The sequence below is a fragment of the Paramormyrops kingsleyae genome, chromosome 6 (assembly GCF_048594095.1).
Source record: "Paramormyrops kingsleyae isolate MSU_618 chromosome 6, PKINGS_0.4, whole genome shotgun sequence".
NCBI classification, from domain to species: domain Eukaryota; kingdom Metazoa; phylum Chordata; class Actinopteri; order Osteoglossiformes; family Mormyridae; genus Paramormyrops; species Paramormyrops kingsleyae.
The window spans coordinates 33,665,590-33,690,850 of NC_132802.1; the positions used below are offsets into that span (position 1 = coordinate 33,665,590).

At 47.2% G+C, this 25,261-nt stretch overlaps 1 protein-coding gene across 5 annotated transcripts in view; it reads left to right on the top strand.

Annotated features, from left to right (window-relative positions):
- Window positions 1-24,368, top strand: part of LOC111851177 (cyclin-dependent kinase 17-like) — a 42,853-nt gene extending 18,485 nt beyond the window's left edge. For 3 of the 5 annotated variants that reach the window (XM_023825854.2, XM_072713103.1, XM_023825853.2), the window contains 15 exons: window positions 8,323-8,456; window positions 9,759-9,884; window positions 14,899-14,955; window positions 15,748-15,862; window positions 15,996-16,090; window positions 16,176-16,238; window positions 16,400-16,523; window positions 17,226-17,346; window positions 18,961-19,058; window positions 19,165-19,270; window positions 20,193-20,235; window positions 20,373-20,463; window positions 20,991-21,068; window positions 22,126-22,239; window positions 22,883-24,368. In XM_023825854.2, the coding sequence (XP_023681622.1) occupies window positions 8,323-8,456; window positions 9,759-9,884; window positions 14,899-14,955; window positions 15,748-15,862; window positions 15,996-16,090; window positions 16,176-16,238; window positions 16,400-16,523; window positions 17,226-17,346; window positions 18,961-19,058; window positions 19,165-19,270; window positions 20,193-20,235; window positions 20,373-20,463; window positions 20,991-21,068; window positions 22,126-22,220 (1,346 nt within the window). In that variant the 3' untranslated portion in view covers window positions 22,221-22,239; window positions 22,883-24,368. Of the gene's footprint in view, window positions 1-5,711; window positions 6,407-8,322; window positions 8,457-9,758; window positions 9,885-14,898; window positions 14,956-15,747; window positions 15,863-15,995; window positions 16,091-16,175; window positions 16,239-16,399; window positions 16,524-17,225; window positions 17,347-18,960; window positions 19,059-19,164; window positions 19,271-20,192; window positions 20,236-20,372; window positions 20,464-20,990; window positions 21,069-22,125; window positions 22,240-22,882 lie in introns of those variants that run through there. The other 2 variants (XM_023825856.2, XM_023825857.2) reach the window with 2 other exon arrangements.
- The last annotated feature ends 893 nt before the right edge of the window (window positions 24,369-25,261 follow it).

Sequence of the window (25,261 nt, forward strand, 5' to 3'; positions counted from 1 at the left end):
TCTCTCATCCCTTGAATTTCATGTTTTACTTACAAAAGGCTGCATCTCTGATTTTCTTAGTGCAATTTCATTTTACCACCCAGGTACTCAGTCAGTCTTTGCTGTAAGTGTATTACAAAAAAATATTCGAATATTTTTTTAACCTGTAGCAGGACTGGAGTGGAGTATGAATCACATTAACTTGACTGGTTTTTGCATCTGAATCTTGGGTGGATGACATGCTGAATGTCTCTAGGGTGCTCCACTTGCATGCCATACCTGTGAATCATTTGCTCCTGAACAGTGCACTTCAGTATATGGTGCCCCCTGGAGGTGTCTTGTTCCTGACTTTTCTTTTTAATTTTTTTTTTTTAAAGGAAGCCTCTTGGTTACAGAATCAAGACCAGTGAAGCGCTGGCACGCTCTTGTTCTGCTTTAATCCACTTACGTAATATCCGCACTTGCGCTTGCATGTTTAGCTTCAATAAATAATGGATCTGGGGCTGCAAATGAATTTTAATATCCTCTCTGACGTGGAAATTGGCTGACTTGTCTTGTCCGCTGGTGACTCATCCTCAGGCGTGCTGCCTTCTTGATTTTCCCATCCCGCCCATCGAGCTGGGGGGTGTGGGGGATTCTCCTCTCAGAGCTTACCCCCCCCGCCTCCCGCAGTACCCCCACTGTTCGTGTGGGTCTGTTCGTGATAACGAAAGTGTTAGGTGTACTTGTTACTGAGAAGTCTGGGCTGGGGTGGGTGCAGGACCAGGAAACCACCCGCTCCCACAGGAATGCTGACTCACGACTGCCTCACTTTACAGTCCGCACACCCCCCCCCCCTCTAATGGATCGGTATGATAGTGCAGTTTCTCCACGGCACACTGGAGGGGGGAGTCTCTCAGGCCAGTGTGGCATAGCTCTGCCATTGAAATGCCCCTCTGTCTCCGGTCCCATCAAACAGGCTGCATTGCTCAGGGAGCAGAAGCCCATCGCTCCTATCCATACTAAACACCCGAAACGGCATCAGCGAGCCGTTTGCTTGGTGGTCTAACACACGCTCATGCAGGTCTCCTGGTTAACATCTGTCGTGTTGAACTTTTAAATGTAAAAATTCTGTTTTTGAATTTATGAACTTAATTTTATTTGCGTGGCTTCCATTCAGGCTGAGCTCACCTTTCAAGTGGAGCTGAAAATCGCAGTGAGGTTATCAGTCATGCTGTGACTGCTCTGCTAGGCAAGATGTTTAGCAGCGGTTACAGGGGGTCGGCTATTCGGTGAAGCCTGTGGAGTTTCTGGTGGCTCACTCTAGGATGTGATTTATCTTTGGGGCGGAGTTGTGATTTAAGAGGGGCACTGAGGGCTTCTTTGTGTTGCCCCCTACGGAGGAATGGCGGTATGGCTCCTGTGAGAAATCATTATTGTTCTTTATTCATCTGTCCATCAATCTTACAACCACTTCTGCTGATCTGCGTCATGGCGGGGCCTGGAGCCAATCCCAGGCTGCTGAGAGCACACTGAGATATTAAATGCTGGTATTATAGTAGGGTGTGGTGGCTGAGTGGGTAGCACTGTGACCTCATACTTTCATGGATGTGACTTCTGTTCTCCTTGCATACAGAGTTTGCCTGTGTCCTCCATGTTGGCATGTTTCTGCTGGGTACTCCTTCCACAGTTGACATCAGAACATGTGTTTGTTGCCACCTTGCCTTTTTTTGGGACAGGCTCCCTGCACAGTGCTTACGGAAGGTTGGTGGATACTGTGATGTAATATAATTACCACTCGTGTTTTTTTTTTTTTTAATTTATCTCAGACAAAACGCCTCCTTGCTACTCCACTCAGGCTTCATCACGTGACCCCATCATGGCCCAACATTTTGAGGAGCTTGTGTGCTACCCTTTCGCTACTGAGGTTACCATGTTGTCATCTTTTGAAGTGGTTTGGCTTTTGAAGTCAGGTTTTGTGATCCTGCACTTTTCCATAAGAATACGGATCAAAAACACCATCATTAGGTATTTTTGGAGTGGTGTGTAGCCTGTGGGTTTTAGAGCTTGTTGATCTTGTGTTTTTCAGTGGCTGTTTACACTGCAGTGCTTTGATGGGGTATATTGTCTTTTTATTGAATGGAAATATGAGTGATTTTGTGGGTGGTGCAGTAGACAGGACTAAAGTCATGCTTTCTTTGTTTTATAAAGCTGTGAGAATGAGTGTTCTTCCGCTTCGGTGCCATTTTACCAGCCCCCTGACGTTTTAGTTTTGAATAATTTCCTCTGAGTATAAAAGTTCTGCATACCCTCTTAATAGCAGAGTAAGTTCTCCTGTTAGCTCGTTTACACCTTAGTTACATAGACCCATGCTGGCGAAGCCTGGCTGTGGGGCTGCTGGTGAGTCACCCGTGAACTGAATGGAACTGACGGATAACCAGTGTCTCATGCCCAGTGTGCGTGTGGGAGCAGCCTGGCTGCTGGCACCCTCCTGACATTCTCTGATTGGTTAATACGATTACATAGGCCAGATTGACTGACTCATACAGGCGCTCACACACACACACAAACACACACGACCGTACAGACTACAGGCGACATACTCCTGGCAGTTTTTTTCTTCTTCTACTTTATTTTCGAAGGATTTCTTTTTTACCCACCTTTGGGAAATGTGGTTAGTTTAGGTTTTTTGTCCTGTCTTTATGGTGACACCCTTCTGGCCAGTGTTGGAATGACACCAGAAACCTGAGCTGGGTGTATTGGCTGTTCATCTCGGGCGCGTATCCCATAGGGGAGTGATGAGATATGAGGAGGAGGGAGAAGGTGCAGCTGCTTCAGTGAGAGTAGCAATGAGGATGGAGATTTTGGACAGTACAGTCCAAAATCACAGTACAGTAAGAACAGTAAGCCTCTGTAGGACCATATTTGGCTGATACATAAAGTAGGGGTAAAATTCCTTACTTCTGACTATGTTACTTTGGATAGAAGTGCACAATGTAAATATTATAAGTAGTAAATATTGCATCCTATGCAGCATATTTAGTGGGGGGGGGGTGACAATGGAGCAGAGGGTCACCCCCCCCTCCCCCACGAGAAGACTGCGTGTCTAGGTTTGCGAGTGTCCTGGATAAACACCAAGATCTGGGCTTTTAATGACCTCCTGAGCTGTCAGCAGTGTGTCTGTGGAGAGGATGTCCACCACATCAGGAGGTTCACTTACCTTGGCAGCAATATTCATGTCTCTGGTGACTCTTCTTATAAAGTCAGTAGATGGATTCGCAGAGCATAGGGGGGTCATGAGGTCGCTGGAAAGGGGTGTGTGGCGCTCCCGATGTCTTTATAAAGATGAAGATCCACATCTTTAGAGTCCTGGTGCTCCCTGGTGCTGTAGGGCTGTGAGACATGGACACTATCCAATGACCTGAGACAAAGTCTGGACTCTTTCGGTACTATGTCTCTTCGGCGAATCCTTGTGTTGACTTTGTGTCGAACGAGCAGTTGCTCAAGCAGTTCCGAATGAGACGCGTTACCTGCATTGTGAGGGAGTGTCAGTTATGGCACTATGCCATGTGGCGCAATTTCCTTAGTATGGTCCGGTTCACTAGTGGCTGGACCAGGCCAAGGGGACGCCTAGGTGACACTGGGCTGCGGCAGATAGATGGCCATTTCTGGAGGGTCGGATTGGACCATGTGTCAGTCTGTGGGGGGGTTGCCAACCAGGATCCCGAGGTGTTTTGTCGCGTGGTGGATGTGTCAGTGGCAGTGCATGCTCCCCAACCTAACCTAACCAGATCTGACCTGTCGCCCCCCCTCCATCCTCCATGAAATCTGACAGCCCGGTGCCGTAGGAATCAACTTCAGCTTCCCTCCCCAGGTGAGACACTTCATACGGCAACTGGAATGAAGGAAATGCATTGATTGTTCATCTGTGGTTCTGTTTTGACTGCCCTTATTTTTTAATGAAGCCCTTTCACTTCAGTTTCTGTCCGGATGTTTCCTTTACTGTTCCTCCTCAAGTGCTTGTTTTGCTCAAATACAGTTTATTATATGAACGGTCAATATTTATGGATGACGCACTGTGTTTCGCAAACAGGTTGTGAGAATTAGGAAGTGGTGTGTCATTCCCATGGAAAATGAGAGGAGGTACCGCATGGGCAGCACAGCAGGACCCGTCAGCGGCGCAAATGCACGCTATTGTTCAGGCGGTGGGGTGACTGATCGCTCCAAGCAAACGGCTCCTCGATCCCGGGGCCACCAGCTGGGCTGTTTGGCAGCTGCCCATTAGCAGGCAGGCGGGCCGGGGCATCATGCATTTCTCTCGGGCTGAGAGCATCGCCATCGCTGGGGTAATCGTACCGCACGTGTGAGGGATTCGCGATCTGCCTCGACTCCAGGCCTGATGTCCTCTGGACCATTGACCCAAAGGCTGTGCATTTAGTCATTACACAGAAGTGTCCGGAAAACAAGCGCTGGCATTCATGTTTGTTCACATGCAAAGAGCCAGTCTGGTGGATGCTATTTGAATGTTAGTGTTTTATCCATTGTGTTTTAAACTCGTATTAAAAAAAAAATAAATAAAAAATCATGTGGGATATTTCCGGTTCCTATTCCTCTTCCCTTCTTCCATGGGTTTGTGTTCAGTCAGACCTGCTCATTATGCCTAGCATCTCATGGGGAAGCATGACTTCATTAACATCCCATTCAGTGACCTCTGTGATTGGGGGGGGGGGGTCATTTCAGTTTATTTTTCCATTTAAGTCTGTGATTATACTTGTGATCCAGACAAGCTGTATTGAACAGCTGCTTGAATGTGTCTTTCATTTGAAATTATACCTACATTTTTGATTGTGCACCTTCATGACCACAACACTGTGTCTCCAGGTCTCTATAGATAGTCCTGGGGTGTCTGCGGGATGCTGGTGTGTCTGCGTCATGCCCAGGGGGATGGGGATGTGTAATTGAGGGATCCGTTACAGCAGTGGGCAGGTCGCAGTGATCCCATCTTCCACCCGGTTGTCCTCATACGGCGCATTGTCAGGGGGCCCCTTTTGTTCCTTTGCTAAACCCCCTCCCCCCGTGAAAGGGCCGAGAGGAGCTGGCAGGGACATCAGGCGTCATCGCAAAATGCTGATGGACGGGACCCAAAATAGGAGGCACGTGCCGTCGTCCTCAGTGGGAAAACAAAGCCAGAGTCGGGGGGCCAGAGCACAGGGGCTCCGCAGCTGGGCTCTTTGTGTGGCACTGTTGTTCCCGATGGATCCGAAATAGGCAGTGTTCTCTGCCTTCCACCATTCTCATTCTGGCGTAAATAATGGGCAGCCATCTCTGACTGTCCCCTCGGGTGATCGGGAGGCATATAACACGAGTGAGCTCAGGAGGAGGAGCAGGGGGAGGCGCTGCCGAGGAGTGACTGGTTACGCCAGAGCTGCTGGCCGCTCCTCCTCAACGCATCCACAGAGATTGCCGATGGCAGAGGAGCGGGAGGGGGCGGGGGGAGGTGTGAGCGGCGACTTGTTTATGATACGTGGAGAGGGACATGGAAAGGGAGAGGGGGGCGTGTTTACCCCTCCTCCTCTCAGGGCCTGTGCATGCACCTGACCGGGCAGCACAGACAATAGGAGGGAATGAGAGAGAGAGAGAGAGAGAGAGAGAGAGAGGGGGAGCGGGCAGGGGCAGGGAAACGAGAGCAGGAGAGAGGGAGCGGGCGGGCAGGGGAACGAGAGCAGGAGGCGGAGGCTGTGAGCGCGTGAATAGAGCCGCATAGCAGTTAGCAGGCAGGCAGACACAAAGGGGGTGGTGTCGCTCACCCAGCACTGACATCGCGGTGGGGACAGCGCAAGCCGCCAGAGAGGGATCGGGGGGGGCTGGCCACATGGATTTTCTTCTGCATTCGCGGTCTGACCCCAGGTCCTGAGCGCACGTCCTGCCATCACCATCCTAATTTTTCTAGTTCAGGCTCTTCCCGGATCCCGGATCCTGCCCTGCTTGTGACTTCCGCAGTAGGGGGGGGGTCAGTGCGCCCTGACCGGTTGACACCTCGCCCCCCCGACTTCAGCAGGCTTCAGTGGCAGGGGCTTTGGGGGCTTGGGTGTGGGAACACACCCCCTGCTGTCTGTAGAGCTTCTCTCTGCATCCTGCCAGATTAATACCCGTAGCCTAAAGTTACTGGGGGGGGCTGCTGTCCCCATTTGGCAGCACCGCGTGGAGGCAGCAGTGTGAGCGAGGGCTGGATACTGCCTTTAGGGGGGGAGCTGCCGGTGGTCTTGTACTGTCGCTGTGGTGTGAGTGTTTTTATCTCGGTCCAGTTTTTTTTTTTTTCTCTTCTCTCTTCACTCCCCCTCCGGGTGGCGCCCCGGGATGGGGGACGGTGGCCGTGAGCCCCAGCGGCTCTCGCCCTTCCGCATGCTCAAGTTGCTGGAGACGTGCCGGCCCGTGGGCAATCGCATCGGTGAGTCGGGTTCACGCCGTCCAGGCAGAGGAGGACAGAGGAGTCTGTTCTGGGATTGGGAAGGGGGGGGACAGTGTTGCTGGAGGGGCAGCATGCGGGTCGCTACAGTCAAGCTGCCGGGTCACTGCAAACTCATTTACTGTGATCCTAGGAAGTCGGACCTGCTTAGCGTGGCGAGTTACTGCTGTGTAACGTGGCTGACGTCACTCCTATTTTTCTATAGTGAGTGCTATAAAATGGAAATGGAAATGGGCAATAGCTGATAGCTTACTTGGTTTTAGTACAGCCGATATACATGCTCAAGGAGTGTCCTGTGTGTTTGCACTGTGTGGGAGTGTCTGTGTTCTATTTAACTTAATATTGGTGTGGCCCAGGCATGTGTGTGAGTATGTTGTACCTGCAAGAGGGTGATAGGATCTAGGCTCGTGTGTGTGTGTGTGTGTGTGTGTGTGTGTGTGTGTGTGTGTGTGTGTGTGTGCCGCTTGTCTTGGCAGAGTCAACAGCCTAAATTCAGAGCTGGGTTCTGCCTCTAGCTGTAGATGTTCATACAGAAGTGGGCGCCATTGGGGGCGATGGCCATGCGGCGTTCTTAGTTGAGCTTGCTGGGTACCTCTGCTGAAACTGGCTCTGGCTGAGGACGCAGTGCATGGGGCGTGATGCGCCTGTGCTGTCGGCATGTCTGTGGGAGGTGTGTTAACTGGCTGTTAGATTAGCTGTGCCCTCTGCTGTGACCTCAGCGGCAGCATGAGGAGCCGGGAGCCTGTTTCTAGCTGCCAGCCCCTGCACTTGGGTTCTGATATCTAGTCTTAGGTTGGTGTTTGGGCTGGTGTTTGCTGCACTTAGTACCCTGCCCTCCCAGGTAGGGGACCCTCTGAATGGAACTGAGCCCTGACAGATGACTGCGTAGGGTTTGTGTTCTGACCCGTGACTTTATGCTGTTTATAACAGTGCTTTGCAAGGCCTGTTTGGCATGTGACCGGGTGATGACTAGTGATTTGGAAATGTAACCGCAGGTCATAATTCAGCCTCGGGCATAAGATGTGCCCCTCCCCCCACAGTTCTGGGCTCCTAGTACAGCTGAAATGTTTGTCTTGTAATGAACATTCACTAGGAATCCAGCAGAATTATAAGGAATTATAAGAAGTAGATCCCCCTCAATGTAACAGAAGAAGCCAATGAGGAAATGGGAGTCTCACTCACCCTAGCGCCACTGCTTCCCACCCCACCCCACCCCATGTGCCATGAGGCACCCGCTGCATGCTGGGTAATTTCCATCAGTCAGCCCTCTTCACTTGTGGTGTCAGGGATCCTGAACTGGTACGGCCCTGTAAGTGCAGTGGTACAGCCCTGTAAGTGCAGTGGTATGGCCCTGTAAATGGAGTGATACAGCCCTATAAGCACAAGCGTGGTGGTACGGTCCATCACCCCTGCAGTAAATTCTGTGAGCAGATTGTGAGTTAGGAGGTATCGGGGGGGGGGGGGGTGATTTATTTAGGAAGTGAAGTGTCATTTTCATTTGCTAACATCTAGTGCCAATAGAGTGCTGAGGAAATTTAAGCTGGGTTCTTCTGTGAATAAATAGTAAATTAATCAAAAATTCAGAATAAATAGTAAATAAAGCCAACTTTGTTATGAAATGATAGTGTTTATCTGAAATAACCTTGCTTTATGGATGCAGCACAACTTAATTTTCGTAATTCGACACTGAGTATCAGCGTTTCTCCAGAGGAATGTCATTCGATAGGTAAAGTGCTGCACTGACCAAGAGTTTGGGTCTGACTGCGAGATTCTCATCCAGACACTCGTCCTGAGGAAATACTCCTTTCCGGAATGGATTTTATGTATGGGATAAATGTGCAAAGAAAGTAATAGCACTGTTTTCTCTGTGTGTGTGTCTGGGTCTTTTGTGCACACAGGCATTGTGCATGAGAACGTGAAGATGGGCTCAGATGGCGAGAGCGACCAGGCGTCTGGCACGTCCTCCGACGAGGTTCAGAGTCCGGTCAGAGTCCGCATGCGGAACAACAGCCATCGGCGCATCTCCAATGAGGTACCTGGGTGGGCTGTGCCAATCATGTATCCCATAATGCACTACATGCTGTGGATTAGACCTCACATGCAAAGCCCTCCAACCTCATTCAGTGTACAGTGCTGTGCAGTGAAACTGCAGCTCTACATTTTTCTGAGCTACCCTGGTTAAGGGGAAATCAGTCCTTTGGATATTATCAGACGTGACTCACATTGACCTGGTCCCCAAACACAGCCTGAGTCTTTTTTTTTTTTCTCTTCATTTACATTTTTATTTTGGTCATTTGGTTTTACAGAGGTTCAATCTTAAATCTTAGAAACATTGCAGTTACATGTTTTTACCCACACACTGTAACTAATAGACTCGCTAATGAAATTAATTAAACTTTACCAAGACCAGTTTTTCCTTTTTAAGAATGTACCAGACAAAAAAAAAAACAAACAAAATAAGAAAAAATTACAATATATCTATATGTGTAAAAGGGGAATTTTATCACAATCTCAGGCAGACAAATTAGACTACATAGACGAAACATAATCAGTCCATTTCTTCCATATCTTAAGGAATTTCCCTTTCTGAAGTTTGAGAGAAAGAAAGTTTTTCCATAGCATATATTTCTTGGGTTATTTCTATCCAGTCCTCCACTGTTGGTGGGTCTTGTCTCAACCACTTTCTTGTTATAGCCTTTTTGCTTGCTAATAAAAGAATCAAAATCAACGACCTGTCGTGATCACTCCACTTCTCAAAAAAAATATTTCCCAAATACAGGATGTCGCATTTAAACGGAATGTAAATTTTAAAGACATTCTCTAAGTTTCTGTGAATCTCCCTCCAATATGCCGTTAAGACCGGGCAGTCCCAAAAAATGTGGAAATGATTGGCTTCATCTAGCCTGGGTCTTTTATTCTGGCCCCTTGTCACATAAGAGTTTGATCTGGAAAAATCTAAAATGAGGCAATTAGTTGTATTTTCTTAAGCCAAGAATCCCACAGTGGATGATGGAAGGGACATGCTGGATGCTGTCCTGTTTTATGAGGACGTGAGCCTCCTCTGTGAACTCCCCCTCCCTCCCGCTGCCTCCTATCAGGTTCAAATGGTTCAAACAGTGACTTCAAAACTGAGGTACATATCAAACCATGATTTTTGTGTACCGTTATAGCCCTGTTACACACACACACACACACCCGAACACCCACACAAACAAATACACCAAGTCCCCCTGTCCCACACGCTGACAGAGCAGCAGCGATTCCACTCCCCAGCCTTAGTGTACGCCGCCTCCTCTCTGCCTCCTTCTTCTCCTCCTCCTCCTCCTCCACACAGGACATCAACAAACGGCTGTCCCTGCCAGCCGACATCCGCCTCCCAGAGGGGTACCTGGAGAAATTCGCCATGAACAGCCCCCCCTTTGATAAGCCGCTGAGCCGCCGGCTCCGCCGCGCTTCCCTGGTGAGTGACTATCCCAAAGGTAGCAGGACAGCAAGTCATGCCAGGCCACAGGAGAGGTGCTCAGGAGCTTGACATCAGTCCGATCTCCTGTGTAAATTCACCAGTGTTTGTGCGAATGGTCACGTTACACTTGGACACCCAAGCCGGCCTCTCGTTCCTTATCTCATCACCTGTTTACCCAGTAAGTTCGTTGTGACACATGGTTTCTGTCCGAATGGGCGAGGCTGGGCAGGGTGCAGGCGGAGTGGCCCCGGACCATGACAGATGTCTACAGCGTTGCGGAGGACAGGCTCTGACGTGGTCATCACTGTTCCCAGGAAGCAGAGGGGACTCGGCGGGAGGGCCGGGAACGCGATGTGTCGGAGCCGTGGAGGAAGGCTGTGCCGTTTACGCTCTGCTGCTGATGGGGTGTTAAGCACATTCATTTTCACCCCCCCCCCCGATCTGAGCTTTGGAACATTCCTGGAATTAAAACAAAAAAATACAAGTACAAATACAGGAAAGAGCATAATGTGTGTTGTGGCGAGGAGCTCTGAGCAGACATGGTTGGTTTGGTCCATCACTATGTAATGCTTGACTTTGCGAGAGGCAGCAGATTCTTCCATTTTCCCACAAGTGGCACCACTATCCGAATTCGTGTGTGGCGTCTATCCACCAGTGCGTCTAACGTGGTGCAAACAGCAATGCATTTCTTCTGCTTTGTGGAAGGGAAACCTGGGAAACGTAGACCTGCCAGTGCGCCCACCGCCGGGTCTCTGAGTCCTGCAGCAATGCGGCTTGGAGCGAGTCGTGTGCACGGAGCCCTGGTCAGCTGACCGTTGACTCCTGCGTTCTTCCGGTCGTGTTTGACCAGCTCTTGTGCCCTCCCCCGCCGGCCCTCCGTCTGCCATTGGCACTGGCCGCGTGTTACGATGCGAGTCGGGTGCCAAGCCTCCCCAGCACGTCCCGGTCTGACGGCAGTGTAGGAATGCTGCTCCTCCCAGAATCCTCTGGGGTCTCCACACGGGCTAAAGCAGTCAGCTCAGCTTTGTGGTGCAGTTTCCTGCTGTGGTGCACTCTTCAGGGTTCACAATCATCCAAAACAGTGCCTTGCTGGTGCAGGGGTGGCCATACTATGGTTTTGAGGCTTGTTCAACTGAAGCCCTCATTCTATGAGCTGGTTAAAAAAAGATAAAGTTCTCAGTGTTGGGGTGTAGATATAAATGATCAAAGCGCCACGTGTCTAATCCAGCCCTCTCGTCTAATAGCTCTTTCCCAGCGGCCCCCAGGTGGACTGGCTGGCTTCCCCATCTTTGAAGCGGTTTAGCGATAGGGCTATTTCTCTTCTCTGGGAGTCAGCTGCAGAAGATTAAAGGCAGAGCCTCTGAAGGGAGATGACTGTTTTTGTGGGGTGTGAGTCAGGCGCAGTGGTGATGTAACAGACATCTATAATTCAGCATGCCTTTCGGCAGGCTGCGTGGGTGCCACTGGGCCGGCATGTCAGAACTGACGCCTCCGAGAGGGCGCTCGATGTAATGTGCTCAGGACGAGGGCTGATGGAGCGATGGCGTCTGGAGAGACCGGGCAGAGACTCTCAGAGATGAGGAGGCTCAGCCTTTATATTATTGACATACAGCAGTGTTTTCCAATCCAGTCTTCGGGGACCTACAGACAGTCCACATTTTTGCTACCTACTGAGAGGTGGGAGGGAGCAAAAATGTAGACTGCCTGGGAGGGAGCAAAAACGTGGACTGCCTGTGGGTCCCTGAGGACCGGGCTGGGAAACACTGACATACAGTATTTACTGTTTAATACTGATTTTTGATTGAGATGATGTATGGTTTCAGTGTACTCCTGTGTGTGCTCCATGCCATATTCGCTCATAACACGGCCACTAAGCCTGACGCTAATGTAGATGGGATGGGGGGCCAGGGCAGGTTGGGACCCAGATAGATGGGTGGTGTTTGCAGTGAGAGACTGAGAAATGAGCATAGGTGGATGGAGATGCTAGCACAGTCTCAAACCAAATATTACGTATTGCACATTTAGATAAATATATGTAAAACTTGCTTGGTTGCGTTTAGGTTCAGTGCGGGTTGTGGCAAAGTGAGGGATCAGAAAGGATGGGGCAGAGGGTGGGGAAGCTAGAACTGGGGGTGCAGGTTAATCAAATTCTGCTATAAACTTTGTCTTTGCCAGTCAGGTGACTCATGTCTCAATAGCTTTCCATACCAGACCATGACACAAGATGGCACAACACATGTTTAAACAAAGTGAAATGAAGTTAACCCCTAACCCCTATTGTTGGACCTCTGCTGGTGTTACCCGCTGGGTCCCCTCCTTTGGTGCTGTGCTGTCTTTCCTATATGTAAATCATAATTTAATTATTCAGCATGGTGTGCCCAAGTAGGATCTGTCTGTCACCAGGTTTGTAAATGTATGCGGCGCTCTCGTCAGAATCGCAGCTTTTCACGGCGACAATGAGGTCTGGGTTTGCGGCTACCCATCTGCTAATCTGCAAGCCAGCCTCTGGTGTTATTTAGCCTGCAGAAAGAACTGACAATGCTTAAGTCTGTGCATCTGTGAGCTTGTAAATATTTCTTGACAAATTGGCATAATGTTTATCTTAGGAGTAGTTTAAGTGGTGGTGCCATGTGACTCGGTTAGGACTTTGTGCTCTGCATCAGAGTGTCATGGGTTCGAATCCCGTTGTTGACAGAGTGAGCAAGGTCCTTAACTCCAGTCACCATAGTTACTGCCTGACCCTGCTTTGGGGAAATGTATGCCTTTCGGTTAAGACGACATGCCTGTGATCGGTAGGTTGCCTGTTCCAATCCCATTTCCAGACAGCTGCTCCAGGGACTGGAGGGCCTTCTTTCTCTTTTGCACTCTGGGTGCCGCTGGTGGGTGTGAAGCAGAAAGCTTCTGGGCAAAGCCACAGGAATACGGGCCAGTGTGGCTTGCGTGCCGTTTTTGACGGCAGGTTGGAGGTGGATGCAGATTGGCTGTGCACTCTCGCATTGTCCTCCAGCTCAGATCCACCATTTGTTATGTTCTTTTGCCTGGCGATGTGGCCGTGGCTGAGCGCCCCCGGTGGCAGTCGGCGCCGTGTCGGCGGCAGCCCGCTCCGCACGTAGGCTGCTCTACGCTCTCAGCTGTATATCCTCCATTCTGGATGGGCGCCTCTTCAGGGGTGAGAGAGCAGCGGGATGCTGTCATGTGCTTGCGGTTCCACGAGGTGGGACTGATAGAAAATTAGGGGAGGCTTTGCATGCCTTGCAGTGTGTGCAGGGTTAGGGAGATGCTCAGAGAAGGGGGATATTTGTGTAACTAACAGAGGGTTCCTTGTTGGCTGAGCTGGTGAAGGATGCAGCTGAACCACAAAAAAACTTTTGCGCCGTGCTGTGATTGGCCAATGAATATTGATCACCCTGATATTTCTATGCATTTGTCAATCACTTGCATTTTTTCTTTGATGCCATTGTGTGTGTAGCTGTGCCTTTAAGCAGGTCACTGATATTGTGTGGGTTAATAGCTTATAAATGCTTCAGTCCTCTACCCCCCCCCCCCCCACCCCCCCAGCCTCAGGACAAAACAGACTGAAAAAGGATGCAATTTGCCTACCGGGCCTGGGGAAATGCACAAGCTGAAGTTTGCAGAGCAGGAACATTGCTAATTCGTTTTTCGCTATAAAGTTTAATGAATAAAGTAAATATTTTTTTTCTTATGAGAATCATAACTGAAAAACCCGCAGGATCTTCAGGAAGGGAAGCATAGTGGAAAAGGCCAGTGAGAGGGTGTGGCAGTTCCCCTGACACTGGAGAGCCTGCAGCTGGGGGCTGGTGTTTATTTGCTTGGATCACTGAACAGGCAGCTGTGGAGCTGAAGTCGGTGTCATTTTCTCATGTGGAACAGGCTCGTGCTGGTTTGGGGATTGTGGGAATGGCATTTCTGTAGAGAATACACTGCAGTGGTTCCCAATCTGGTCCTCTAGGGCCTATAGCCAGTCCATGTTTTAACTCCCTCCCAGCTCCTAAAGCCAGCTCCCGGGAGCTGGGAGGGAGCAAAAACATGGACTGGCTATAGGCCCTAGAGGACTGGATTGGGAAACTACATTATGGTTTTACAGGAAGTCACAGTTACAGGGTAACCGGGGGGACTGAAGTGCATGGCGGAGTTTCACGGCCATCTTCTGATGATCATTTACAGTGCCTGTTTAGGCATCAATGCGTAATGAATTGTCAGATGCGATATGTTATTCTGGGAATCTGAATTACGGCATTAAATGTAAAACTGGAAAAGTATGTGAGAGCATGCTGTGAGATGTGTGAAGGTCGTGTTTAAATCTTCGGCTGTTGCCAGGGATTGACAGAATCTTCCTGGTTATAATGCACAGCGGTGGGGTGGGGTGTTGGTTCAGAATTTGAAAGCCAAATATCCTGGTTGATGGAGGCCGTTGGATGACTGTGCAGTTCCTCTTTTGGCCTGAGGGGGCTGACAGAAGGGCAGTGGGTGCTCAGAGGGAAGATGCCTTGTGGCTTGCTATTATAGGAAGGCTCAGCATGAGACATGAGGGTCAAGGTGGTACTTGTGAGCCATAACAACTTGGACACATCATTTACATGGAACTGGCATTCCTGCCCTGACTGACACCGCATTGCCGTGCCGCTCCAGTCGTGCCACCTCTCCTTACGATGCATCACTAATCCCCCCCCTTACCCCACTCTTTGTGCGTTCGTATGGTGTGTGGGCAAGGAATGGAGGTGACATTATTTCCACGGAGTATCTTCGTCTCTCCTGCATTGCATTGGTAGAAAGGTGTCAGTTGACTCCCCTGCATTTCAAATGAGAAACTGTGGATTTGTGCTAAAACTGTGTCTTGTGACAAAGCTGATTTGAATGTGTTAAAGGGAATGCACTGAATATGCACCCCAGGGACTGTACTAGAATAGAACTGACTGTGAAACCTGTGGGCTGGGTGCTGAGATCGACGAATAGTTTTTCCTGAACCTCCTGTCTTCCTCTTCTGTTCTAGTCTGAAATCGGCTTTGGGAAGCTGGAGACATACATCAAGCTGGATAAGCTAGGGGAGGTAAGAAGGCACCAGCTCTGAGGTGTCAGCCATCCTGACAGACAGGGCGCTCGTTAAAATAAAGCTGGGATCTTTCAGTCTGGGCCACCCAGGGAAGAGCCCCACCTTGCAGGATGTGATTCTTTCAGGTCCACGGACAGCATCTCCGCAGGAAGGCTGTCTGTTACTCTACAGCAGGGATCTCAATCTCCAGTCCTGGGGGGCCGGAGCCCTGTGTAGCTTAGTTCTTTCCCTGTACCACCACAAATGATTCAGCTCAAGAGCTGTGTGGTAATTAGCACAAGGAGTTGAATCAGGTGTGCTAAATGAGGGAGAACCAAAAACTGTGTAGGGCTCCGGCCCACCAGGACTGGAGTTTGAGACCCCTGCTCTACAGTGTCATTAGTGTCTCTTTAAAAGATTAAAGCTGGGAATCTGCATTTTAATTTAATACATTTGTCATTTTAATTGATTTCATGGATTTGCATGTTCAGTTTGATTCTCACCTTGATCACAGTACAAAATAAATCTAATTATACCAGAGCTGCGATAGGTTTGCACCCCATCCTGGGTTGTTCCCTGCTTTGTGCCCATAGCTTCCAGGATAGGCTCTGGAACCCTGCGACCCTGAATAGGACAAGTAGTTACGATGGATGGATTTTACCAGAAAGTACTAATCATCACCTTTTTCTTCAAACTAAAATCCAAGAATTACAACAATAGGGAGTGTAAAAATTTCAGGAAGGCGTCTTAAATACCTCTTAGTCTCTAATTTCCCAATCCTCAATCCCCTGTCCCCATGTCTTGCTCCAGGGTACCTATGCCACAGTTTACAAAGGCCGAAGCAAGTTAACAGACAACCTAGTGGCCCTGAAGGAGATCAGGCTGGAACACGAGGAGGGGGCTCCCTGTACTGCCATCCGTGAAGGTAACTGCTGCTTTGCCAACTTAAATACCTATAGCTTAATGTCCCCATGTTTCCCAGTCTTAGTGTTTGGGAATGAGATTGTTAAAAAGGTTTGGTCTGCTGTCAGTCTCCCTGACGTTATTTTCTCCTTCAGTGTCATTGCTGAAAGACCTCAAGCACGCCAACATCGTCACCCTTCACGACATCATCCACACTGACAAGTGCCTGACGCTGGTGTTTGAGTACCTGGTAAGTGGACGGGCCTCCCTGAGCACTCAGCCTGCCTTCAGCCTCTCTCGGACCCTGAGGAACGCTGCATCTTCTTTTGCTGCAGGAGAAGGACCTGAAACAGTACATGGACGACTGCGGAAGCATCATGAGCGTGCACAATGTCAAGGTGAGTGCGGGCACTGGGCACGTTTTTGGAGTGGTACCCCATACAGCACATAGAGTCATGGGCACCTTACATCTGATTGACATTTTCTCTGTTCCTGTCCCCCTCCCCGGTCCCCGGGTTCCCTCTTTCCCCCGGTGTCCTGGCTGCTCCTTGTCCTGCAGATATTTCTCTTCCAGCTGCTTCGGGGCCTGGCCTACTGCCACCGGCGGAAAGTGCTGCACAGAGACCTCAAACCCCAGAATCTGCTCATCAATGACAAGGGCGAGCTGAAGCTGGCGGACTTTGGTGAGACAATGGTGAACATACACCAGTGAGTTACACTGCCTGTCCAAAAAAAAGTCACTATTTAAATATCAATCAGCAAGTACTTAAGAGGCAGCAATTGGATCACTATTACAGCTCAGCAGAGTTATGCAGCAATAAAGTGAAGTCAGCTGAGTACCTGAATCTACTGAATTGCCAGATTATCCCATCAAAGAATTTTTTCTTTCCTAACAGCATGGGCATATTCCAGGACGATAATGCCAAGATTCATTGTGCTTGAATTGTCAAAGAGTGATTCAGGGAGCACGAGGAATCATTTTCACACGTGAATTGGCCACCACAGAGTCTTGACCTTAACTCCATTGAAAGTCTTTGAGATGTGCTGAAGAAGACTTTACAGAGTGGATCAGATCATCTACAATTTAAAGAACTTGATAAGAAATTAATAAAAATCTACGTGGAAAAAATGTTGAGCCATTACCTAAGCAGGTGGAAACAATGCATTGATAAATGTGCACCATAATCTAAGCTAAAGGTGGTCCAACAAAATATTAGTGTGTGACTTAATTTTTTTTTTGTACAGGCAGTGTATGTTGCTGCTGTTCTCCCCTGTATTACAGTAACAAAGGTTTTTTTTTAGTAGTAATTACAGTCACCTAATTCTGTAATATGGTAAGTTACTCTTTTGATTTTTTTACATTTTTTATTTTGTGCCCTTTCTAGGTCTGGCCCGAGCCAAGTCTGTTCCCACCAAGACCTACTCTAATGAGGTGGTCACGCTGTGGTACCGGCCACCTGACGTTCTGTTAGGGTCTACGGAGTACTCTACCCCCATCGATATGTGGTGAGGATGCAATGCGCAAAAACACACCACATGGCCACAACCTTTCATCCACCCAACATGAATGAGTTGTGAAACATCCACACTCGTGCAGAGCACCTGAGAGATGCAAAGTATGCAGGAGTTTCCACATAGATTTGCTACCTGAGTTTTGTAGTTAATATCCCACTATGCTTAAGGACTTGTATAGACTATAAAATAACTTTATTTTTTTCTGCCATCATTAAATGCCACATATAGCAAGAGCTTCAATGATGAGGACTGCTCAATGTGCTGATATTTCATTAGGGATGGCTCGTGGGAGTTTTACTTGCACAAAAATGTTCTGAGGGCAGAAGGATTGGTTCCAAGAGAGAACCAATCAGATTGTAGTAGAGGTGGGTCCAAGCAACCAGTGGAGGTGGGACCAAGACATCTGATTGGTTGATCCTGCGTCCTCTGTTTGCTTTGCCCCACCTCCTCTCTCTGAACCAATCATTTTTCCTTCTGCCCTCAGAACATTTTTGTACAATTAAAATTCCCATCAGCTTATGGATGATGGTTAGGGTGATTTTGACATGGAATTCTCAGCAAAGTATTTCTCTGAGCAATTATGGACAAACAGGCATATATCTTGAGTGCTATGTTCCATACATTGATGTATACATGATGGATGACAATTGATTCTGAAGTGAATGTTGACAATCAGCTCATTCAGAGGGAATATAGGGGTCCTGTTGAAACAAGTCCTTATTACCAGAGAAAAATAAACTTCTGTAATTCAAGTAGTATACAGGACACAGAGAGCACTCTACTAAACGGGGGAAGAGTCATGTGACATAGACCAAGGACAGCTAAAGTGTCTTCTTTACCCACAATGAAGGTATCTAGGGTTATGGTGTCATGAGTGTTTTCTTGGCATGGTTTAGATCCACTCAACCCCTTAGTAGTTTAGGTAAAGCCGTAACAAAGCCATTTTGAATAATCACATTCATCTTATGATGCATTTCAATCCCAGTGGGAGTAGAATGAATGCCCCTATTTACAAGGCATAAAGTGACCCCTGAATGGTTTGAACGGTGTGATTATGTGAACCATGCACATCCCAATCACCTGATCTCAGCATAACTGACCACTTGCAGGAGATTGTGGAGCAGCGCATTTTCCACCAGTGACAAAACACCAGATGGGATTTCTTGCAGAAGAATGTCACGTCTCTGTAGAGTTCCAGATTCTTTCAAAATTAATTGTATGGTGCACCTGGTAGTTCGTGCTGTCCCAGTGCCCTAGTAAGACACTCTAGTGTTTCTTTTGAAGCCCATCTGCATGCAGCAACAAAAGAAGTTTTGGTTTGGTGCATCCTACTAATGTATTATTTCAAATGAGCAATGGTCACAGAATGAGTGTGCTAAATGCTTTCTGTCCTGTTAAGTGACCTGCAGATGTGCTGGCGACGCCCTGATACAGGTGTACATTTGCATTGCTTGTGTGTTCACTGTCATGGAGATGGTGCCTAACACGACTTCGCTGTCACCGTGTGTGTCTTACCGCGTGAAGTACAACGTGATACTATTATGATCTCATCCTCTTTCATTTTTATCTATTTTAAATTTGTTCCACTTATCCATCCTTCCCCAGGGGTGTAGGTTGTATATTCTATGAGATGGTGACAGGGAGGCCTCTCTTTCCCGGATCCACAGTAGAAGATGAGTTGCACCTGATATTCAGAGTCTTAGGTGAGGGCCCCACCTCCAGCTGTGTGTGTGTGTGTCTGTGTCAGGGAGGGTGGGGAAATATTCCCTGAGCTGCTATTTCATCCCCTGCCCCCTTTCTGCTCTGCAGGTACTCCCACAGAGAAGACCTGGCCAGGAATCAGCAACATTGAAGAATTCAAAACATACAAGCTCCCGCGCTACTATGCCGAATCCTTGGTGAAACACGCACCCAGGTCTGCCTCCTGTCCCTCAGCTTCTGGTTTGCTGCTTTCATTCCACGTGTCCCTGCCTTTTATCACTTCTGTCCTGCTGCTATAGTTGCCCTACTTCTACCCTTTTCTGGCACTGTTTGCTGTTACAGTTTATTTGCAGTGTGTAGTATTTTTCCTTTACTTTTCATGGTAGTAGAGTGTGGCTCAGCAGAATAGGTCTCTGTGCCTGTGATCAGATGGTCTCCGGTTCGAGGCCCAGCCTCAGCAGAATAGTCACATGTCTGTGGGCCCAGTAGCAAGGTGCTTATTCCCTAATTCGCAGGGGTGCTGCACGCTGGCTGACCTTGTGCTGTGACCCCCAAGCTTGCTCTTAATTGTATATTTGTCTGTTTGTCTCATGGAGAGCAAGATAGGATAGGCAGGAAGAGAATTTCCCCATGAAGATTATAAAAGTAATACTATTCTATTCTGTTCTATTTTTATTCTCATTGAAAGCAATAATTACATTTTCATTTGTTTTCATAAAGTGTGGTACCACTCCTTTTTTGTGAATTACAATGAAGGTGAATGTTCTCTGTATGCTGTGGTTTTTTTGGAAAATGAAATGTACCAGTATGCTAAAAAATTCTTGCCCAGTGTCTTCGAGAGCAGTAACAAACTACCGAGTGTTTGCAAAATAGCACTTTCACCTAAAAACACTTAAGTATACAGTAAATGTCAATATCCTAAATAGCTTCTTTTAAAAAATGTATTTAACGATGGATAAAAAGTCCCCAGAAAAGGTTCCAGTATGCATTTTGACAAGTCAGAGAAAACACTGGACATTGTCCAATGGGATAAATATATATATATATCTGTCAGAATATGCCATTGTTACTGTTTATACAGACAGTATGACAATATTGAAAAGTAGAATCCTACTTAAATTACCCTTGTTTTACAGGATAGACAGCGATGGACACAACTTGCTATCACAGCTACTTCAGGTTGGCTGCTGTAATTGCTCTTTTGCGCCCTCTGCTGCATGAGGCCTAAACTACTGGAATAGTTATGCAGTTTACATGCAAATTATGGCATATCCTTTTAGCCTTTAGCTCTACCCTGTTCTCCCTTTTTTCTTTAGTTTGAGGCAAAAAAGCGCATCTCGGCTGAGGAGGCAATCCGGCACCCCTACTTTCACAGTCTAGGGGAGCAGGTGCAGACGCTGCCTGACAGTGAGTGTCCTAGCAGACCAGCACCGACTATTTCCCTTTCTTCCCATAATGCTCAGCTGCGGTTCATCCCATTCTAGCTCATTACACAAGTACATTTCTGCCAATAAAAGATGTAATCAAACTTAGGTCATTTTGGTGCTATCGTTTACAGTCTTTGTCAAAACTAGAAAAATCAATTTTGGGGTCTGGCTTGAATTTTTTTCTGTTCCCCATTTGTGGGTGTAATTTTTGTAATTCAGGGTGGATAGTAAAGTCTGTGTTGAGCCAATGTTGTCCCACTCCTCATCTGCACATTTCACCATTACGCTCACGCCAACATTCAAGAGGTTCAGCTAAGGCCAAGGCTCTGGTTTCCCAATGAAAACTGCTGCCAGCTTCCCTTTATTCCCCTTTCTTTCCTTTTGTAACTTTATACATACAGCTTGAAAACACACACACTCCCAGAACTAATGTCTGTCAGCTCTCGGTCCGGCCGTTTTGTCCCTGAGGGGGAGATGTTGACGTGACCAAACCGCTTACTCTTTCAGCTGCGTCCATATTTTCAGTGAAGGGGATTCAGCTCCAGAAGGATCCAGGGAAGCGGTCCACAGCATTCTCTGACACAGGTAAACATCTGTAAATGATGGGGAGGGAGAAGAGTGCTCTAAAACAAGAGGAGGATGAAGATATTATGGAACAGCCTGACAGTCTTTCCTGTAGGCCTGCACCCCCGTGCGCTTGCTTGCCCGCCGCCTCCCTCTCTGTCTCGCGTCTCCTCCTCAGATACCCTCTGTCCAGACTGAGTCCCCCACTCATTCTGTGCCTTGTGGGCTCTTGGACAGCCTGGGGTGCCACATTCTGGCAAAATATCCAGCCATGTCCCTAATGCCACATGGTGTGGCCTGAAACCTGCACAGTGTGTGCTGCTGCTACAAGGCAGCTGATACTATCTGAACTGAATTTCAAGATATTCTATGACTATCAGTCTCTGTCTCTCTAAATACAGAATCTGCATCTAGTAGGAATGTAAGGTTGATGCTTGTTTCCAAACTGAAAATGATGCTTCCTGTTTTCTTCCTATGTGCATGTCTCCATGTTTGTGTATGGGCCTGCTGCAGATACGAGTGATGGCCAAATGATGCTTCATGAACCACTTGCTGTATTTTTTAGACCCCCTTAGCTAGTACTCTTGGTTTGGTTTGCGTCATGCTTTGAGCCCTTTTCTGAATAGAGAGCACTATGTAGTGGGGTCAGAATATACAGCAAAACAGTTCATGAAGCTTCATCACTAGCAGATACTGCCACTTTGCTAGGCCTTGTTTATGCAGGAACTGACCACATTTTTATGACTGGTAACTTGTTTAACGAGCTCAAAAATATTACCTGCTTCTTTATTTATTATTCTTCACAATCCTTTTAATGAACTAGCCCAATTTAGCAGGAAAACCATGAACCTGGCAACCCTGGGGAGCAGGTTTCTGTATGTCCGCACTTTAGAAAACATGTTTGACCTCTGCCCTTGGTGGAGGTGCCTCCACCAGTTACTATTTCTCTGTCGATTCTCTTTCCTGGTAACATACTTTCTGGTGTTCAGTGGTTCTGTCTCTTCTTTCTACTTCCTCTTTTTTCTCACCCCACCCTTCCTTTGTTCCTCCTTTGTGTTCCCTCCCCAATACCTCTTAGCATCCCTTAAGCTGAGCTCAGCACCCTCAGACTTTTTCCAGACTGACGATGCCAAAACTGAGACTCTCACCTTCACATCCCCCTCTACAGGCTGAGTGACCCTCCCCCACTTCGGTAAATGCTGCTTACGCTTCCTTTGCATGCAGACCTCTGTGTGTCCGCGCTTTCATGTGATCTTACTGTCGTTTAATATTATTAGTTCACGGGCTGTTTTTAAATGCAGAGAGCAAAGGTCTTTGGTTCATTGTTAAAACCTTTTAGTGGCTTCTGAGCAAGAGGGGATCAGCATTCTGCTTTTAATTTGTAACTCTGGTTAATGTGTGCCATCTTTCTGCTGACTATGTAGACCACAGAATGATACAGGCTGGAATGCATTTCTATGTGCAGTTAGTCTGTCTTGTAATGACTCCCTAGAAGTGACATTTTGAACCTGAATGAAATGGGTTTGTTTTTAATGACATACAATATATGTGTAAAATACAGTTGAAACACCTCTTAGTGTTTTCAGGCTCTGTATCAAGACCAGTCACTTGTTCATCAATGCGCATCGCTGTGTTGTGTTGGGGTGTCCATCCCTCATAGCAACACAACACAAGCTCTGAATGGAGGCTATACATACACTGAGCCCTGGGACTCTCTCTACTACAAGCACAGACAATGGCCCCATGCTGTAGGTGCATGACAAGTTTTGGCCCTTCTTGGTCTGTGTTCAGTCATATCACGCTTATCCCCCCCCCCCCCCCCATCCCTCTTTCAGGCCGGGCAAAGAATCGCAGGCAGAGCATGCTGTTTTAGCCCCCTGTGGCTGGACTGTCGTAATGGATCTCCGACTTGCTGCCCCAGAACATACAGAGGAAGAAAAAAAAAAGAATTGTGAAATTGTGAAGAAAATCAAGCACATGGAAACTAAAATAAGAATAAGGCAAAAATGATGCTGCTGCCGTGCTGGAACTGGGAATATTTTATAGTTTCAAATAATTTAACTTTTTCCTTTTTCCTAAGACTAGCCTTGTACATTTGTCTTAAGGGGCTGTCCAAGTAATTTAAAGTAGCAAAGGAAGGTGGCTGCAGTTCTCGGTTGAGATACCACCCTCCACTTAGGGCGATCTGCAGAGTTTCTTTTTCATTTTGCATCCTGACATCCTGCCATCTCTGATAACGACCACTGGGACGTACGGCGACAGGCAGACAGTGCAGAGTGATGTTTTGTTTCAGCATGTCACTAGCAATATGCAGCCGGGGTGAACAGTTTAATCACATACAATATTAACCTTTAAGGGTACAAATTCTGTCTCGTCTGAAGTGTCTTGCACTGCAGGCAGACAGCTGGTCTTGCATATAAACCACACACTACCCACCAAGGTCAGTATATAAGCAGTGCAGCTGCACAGCTCAGGGCAGATAATCTCTGCATGCTCCCTGACAGCAGCCATGTAACAGGGCCCAGCAGTGCAAAGCTTTGCCTAACCTAAGAGGCTACATCCTTTGCATCAGATAGGGCTCCAGCATCCTATAAAGTAAATTTATCCCAAACCTCAAAGACCTTTGAACATTATACCTTCACTCAGACTTAATGAATTCTCTCATTAACCTAAAGCAATTACTGCAGCAGAGAATATTTTACTTCTGACTCAGGTTTGCTGACTGTTCATCTTCGTCTATACGTCATTGCACACAAACTTTTATAATTTGTTATAAAATTATACTGTTTCTTTTTGACGTTTTTTGCTACAATATTGTATTTCTGGATTTCATTCCCTTTCCCCTATGTTCTGGAAATGCAGCTGTCTGTGGCAGTTAATATCTCTTGTGAGACACGCTACTTGGAGCGTGAGTCTGAAAAACACACAGTAAACCCGTCCGTAAGGCCTTTGCATGCTCCCTCAGTGACCTGTGAACCAGAGCTTCAGTACCAGGAACAGTAACACTGACTCAGTCACCATTGGACAGGCTTGTGGAATTCAAACAACAATTAAACTCCAAAAGTGTTGTTTTACTAGTTGTTTTTAAAACGTACTACATAATTGCTGTTATAATTTAGTCATTACATAAAATGTAATATTTTTGCTCAAATCCCAGCATTGTCTCCTTTGAGTTACTTAATTTGTCTGTGAAAACAGTGGATGCTGGAAGCTGGACTAGTCCACAATGGGCTTTATAAGCCAATCATGAACCAGAAAATATTGTATACAGGGAAATGTTTCTGCGAGTGACCGATAACAGATTAAAAGTTTAAATCATTATCTTTTTTACATTTGTTTGTTTGCTTTAAGCGGCAGGTAGAGGGCAATCTCTAGCCACTTTGACTGGAGTAACAAGACTGATGTGTCAGATTGGGGTTTGACTGACTGTGCAGTGATCCTGTCTCCCTGTGTATGGAACGATCATCTTTTGCCTTTAAACAGCACCTCACTTTTTCAGTGTCTATAGGTGACAGAGACATGGTCATTCAAGGTCAGAGAAATTTAGAACTGTTCTTGAAAGTGATTGCCAACATATTTTAGATTAATTAAATTAATTGTCATTTAGAATAGAGATACGTTATTCATGTCTGTGAGAAAATTCTCTTTTCACCTACCCCATCATCTTCTCAATGAGAGAGAGACACAGGTGAGAGCAAGCTTGGGGGGGGTCACAGCACCGCTAGAGCTGGGGGATAAGGACCTTGCTCAAGGGTCCATGGACACGTGATTGGTTTGCCAAGGCTGGGGCTCAAACCAGCAACCTTTGGGTCACAGGCACAAAGGCTAAACCCACTGTGCCTGTAATCAGAAGGTGTTTGCTAGTCTAGAGTTTGCTCTTAAATCTAATCCTAAATTTAATGACGAGTTTTTTTTTGCATACAATCAAGTCAGTCTTTGAATATACCTTACTAATGTTGGTATGATCAATTAATTGAATTGGGTGCTGTTCTGTTGCTGAGAATATTTATGTTAATAAACAGGATTTATTCATGAGGCTGTAGATTGTCTCATAGAGTTAATGTGTCACACGTATACTTAACTGCCGATACTGACATGTTTTGCCTCATGTTTACTCACATGAGGCAATACTCTTTGAAATCACTATAAGAAATAGAAGTAAAATGATTACTTCCTGGTATATGTGAAGTTTATCAACTAAATGCCTAAATCAG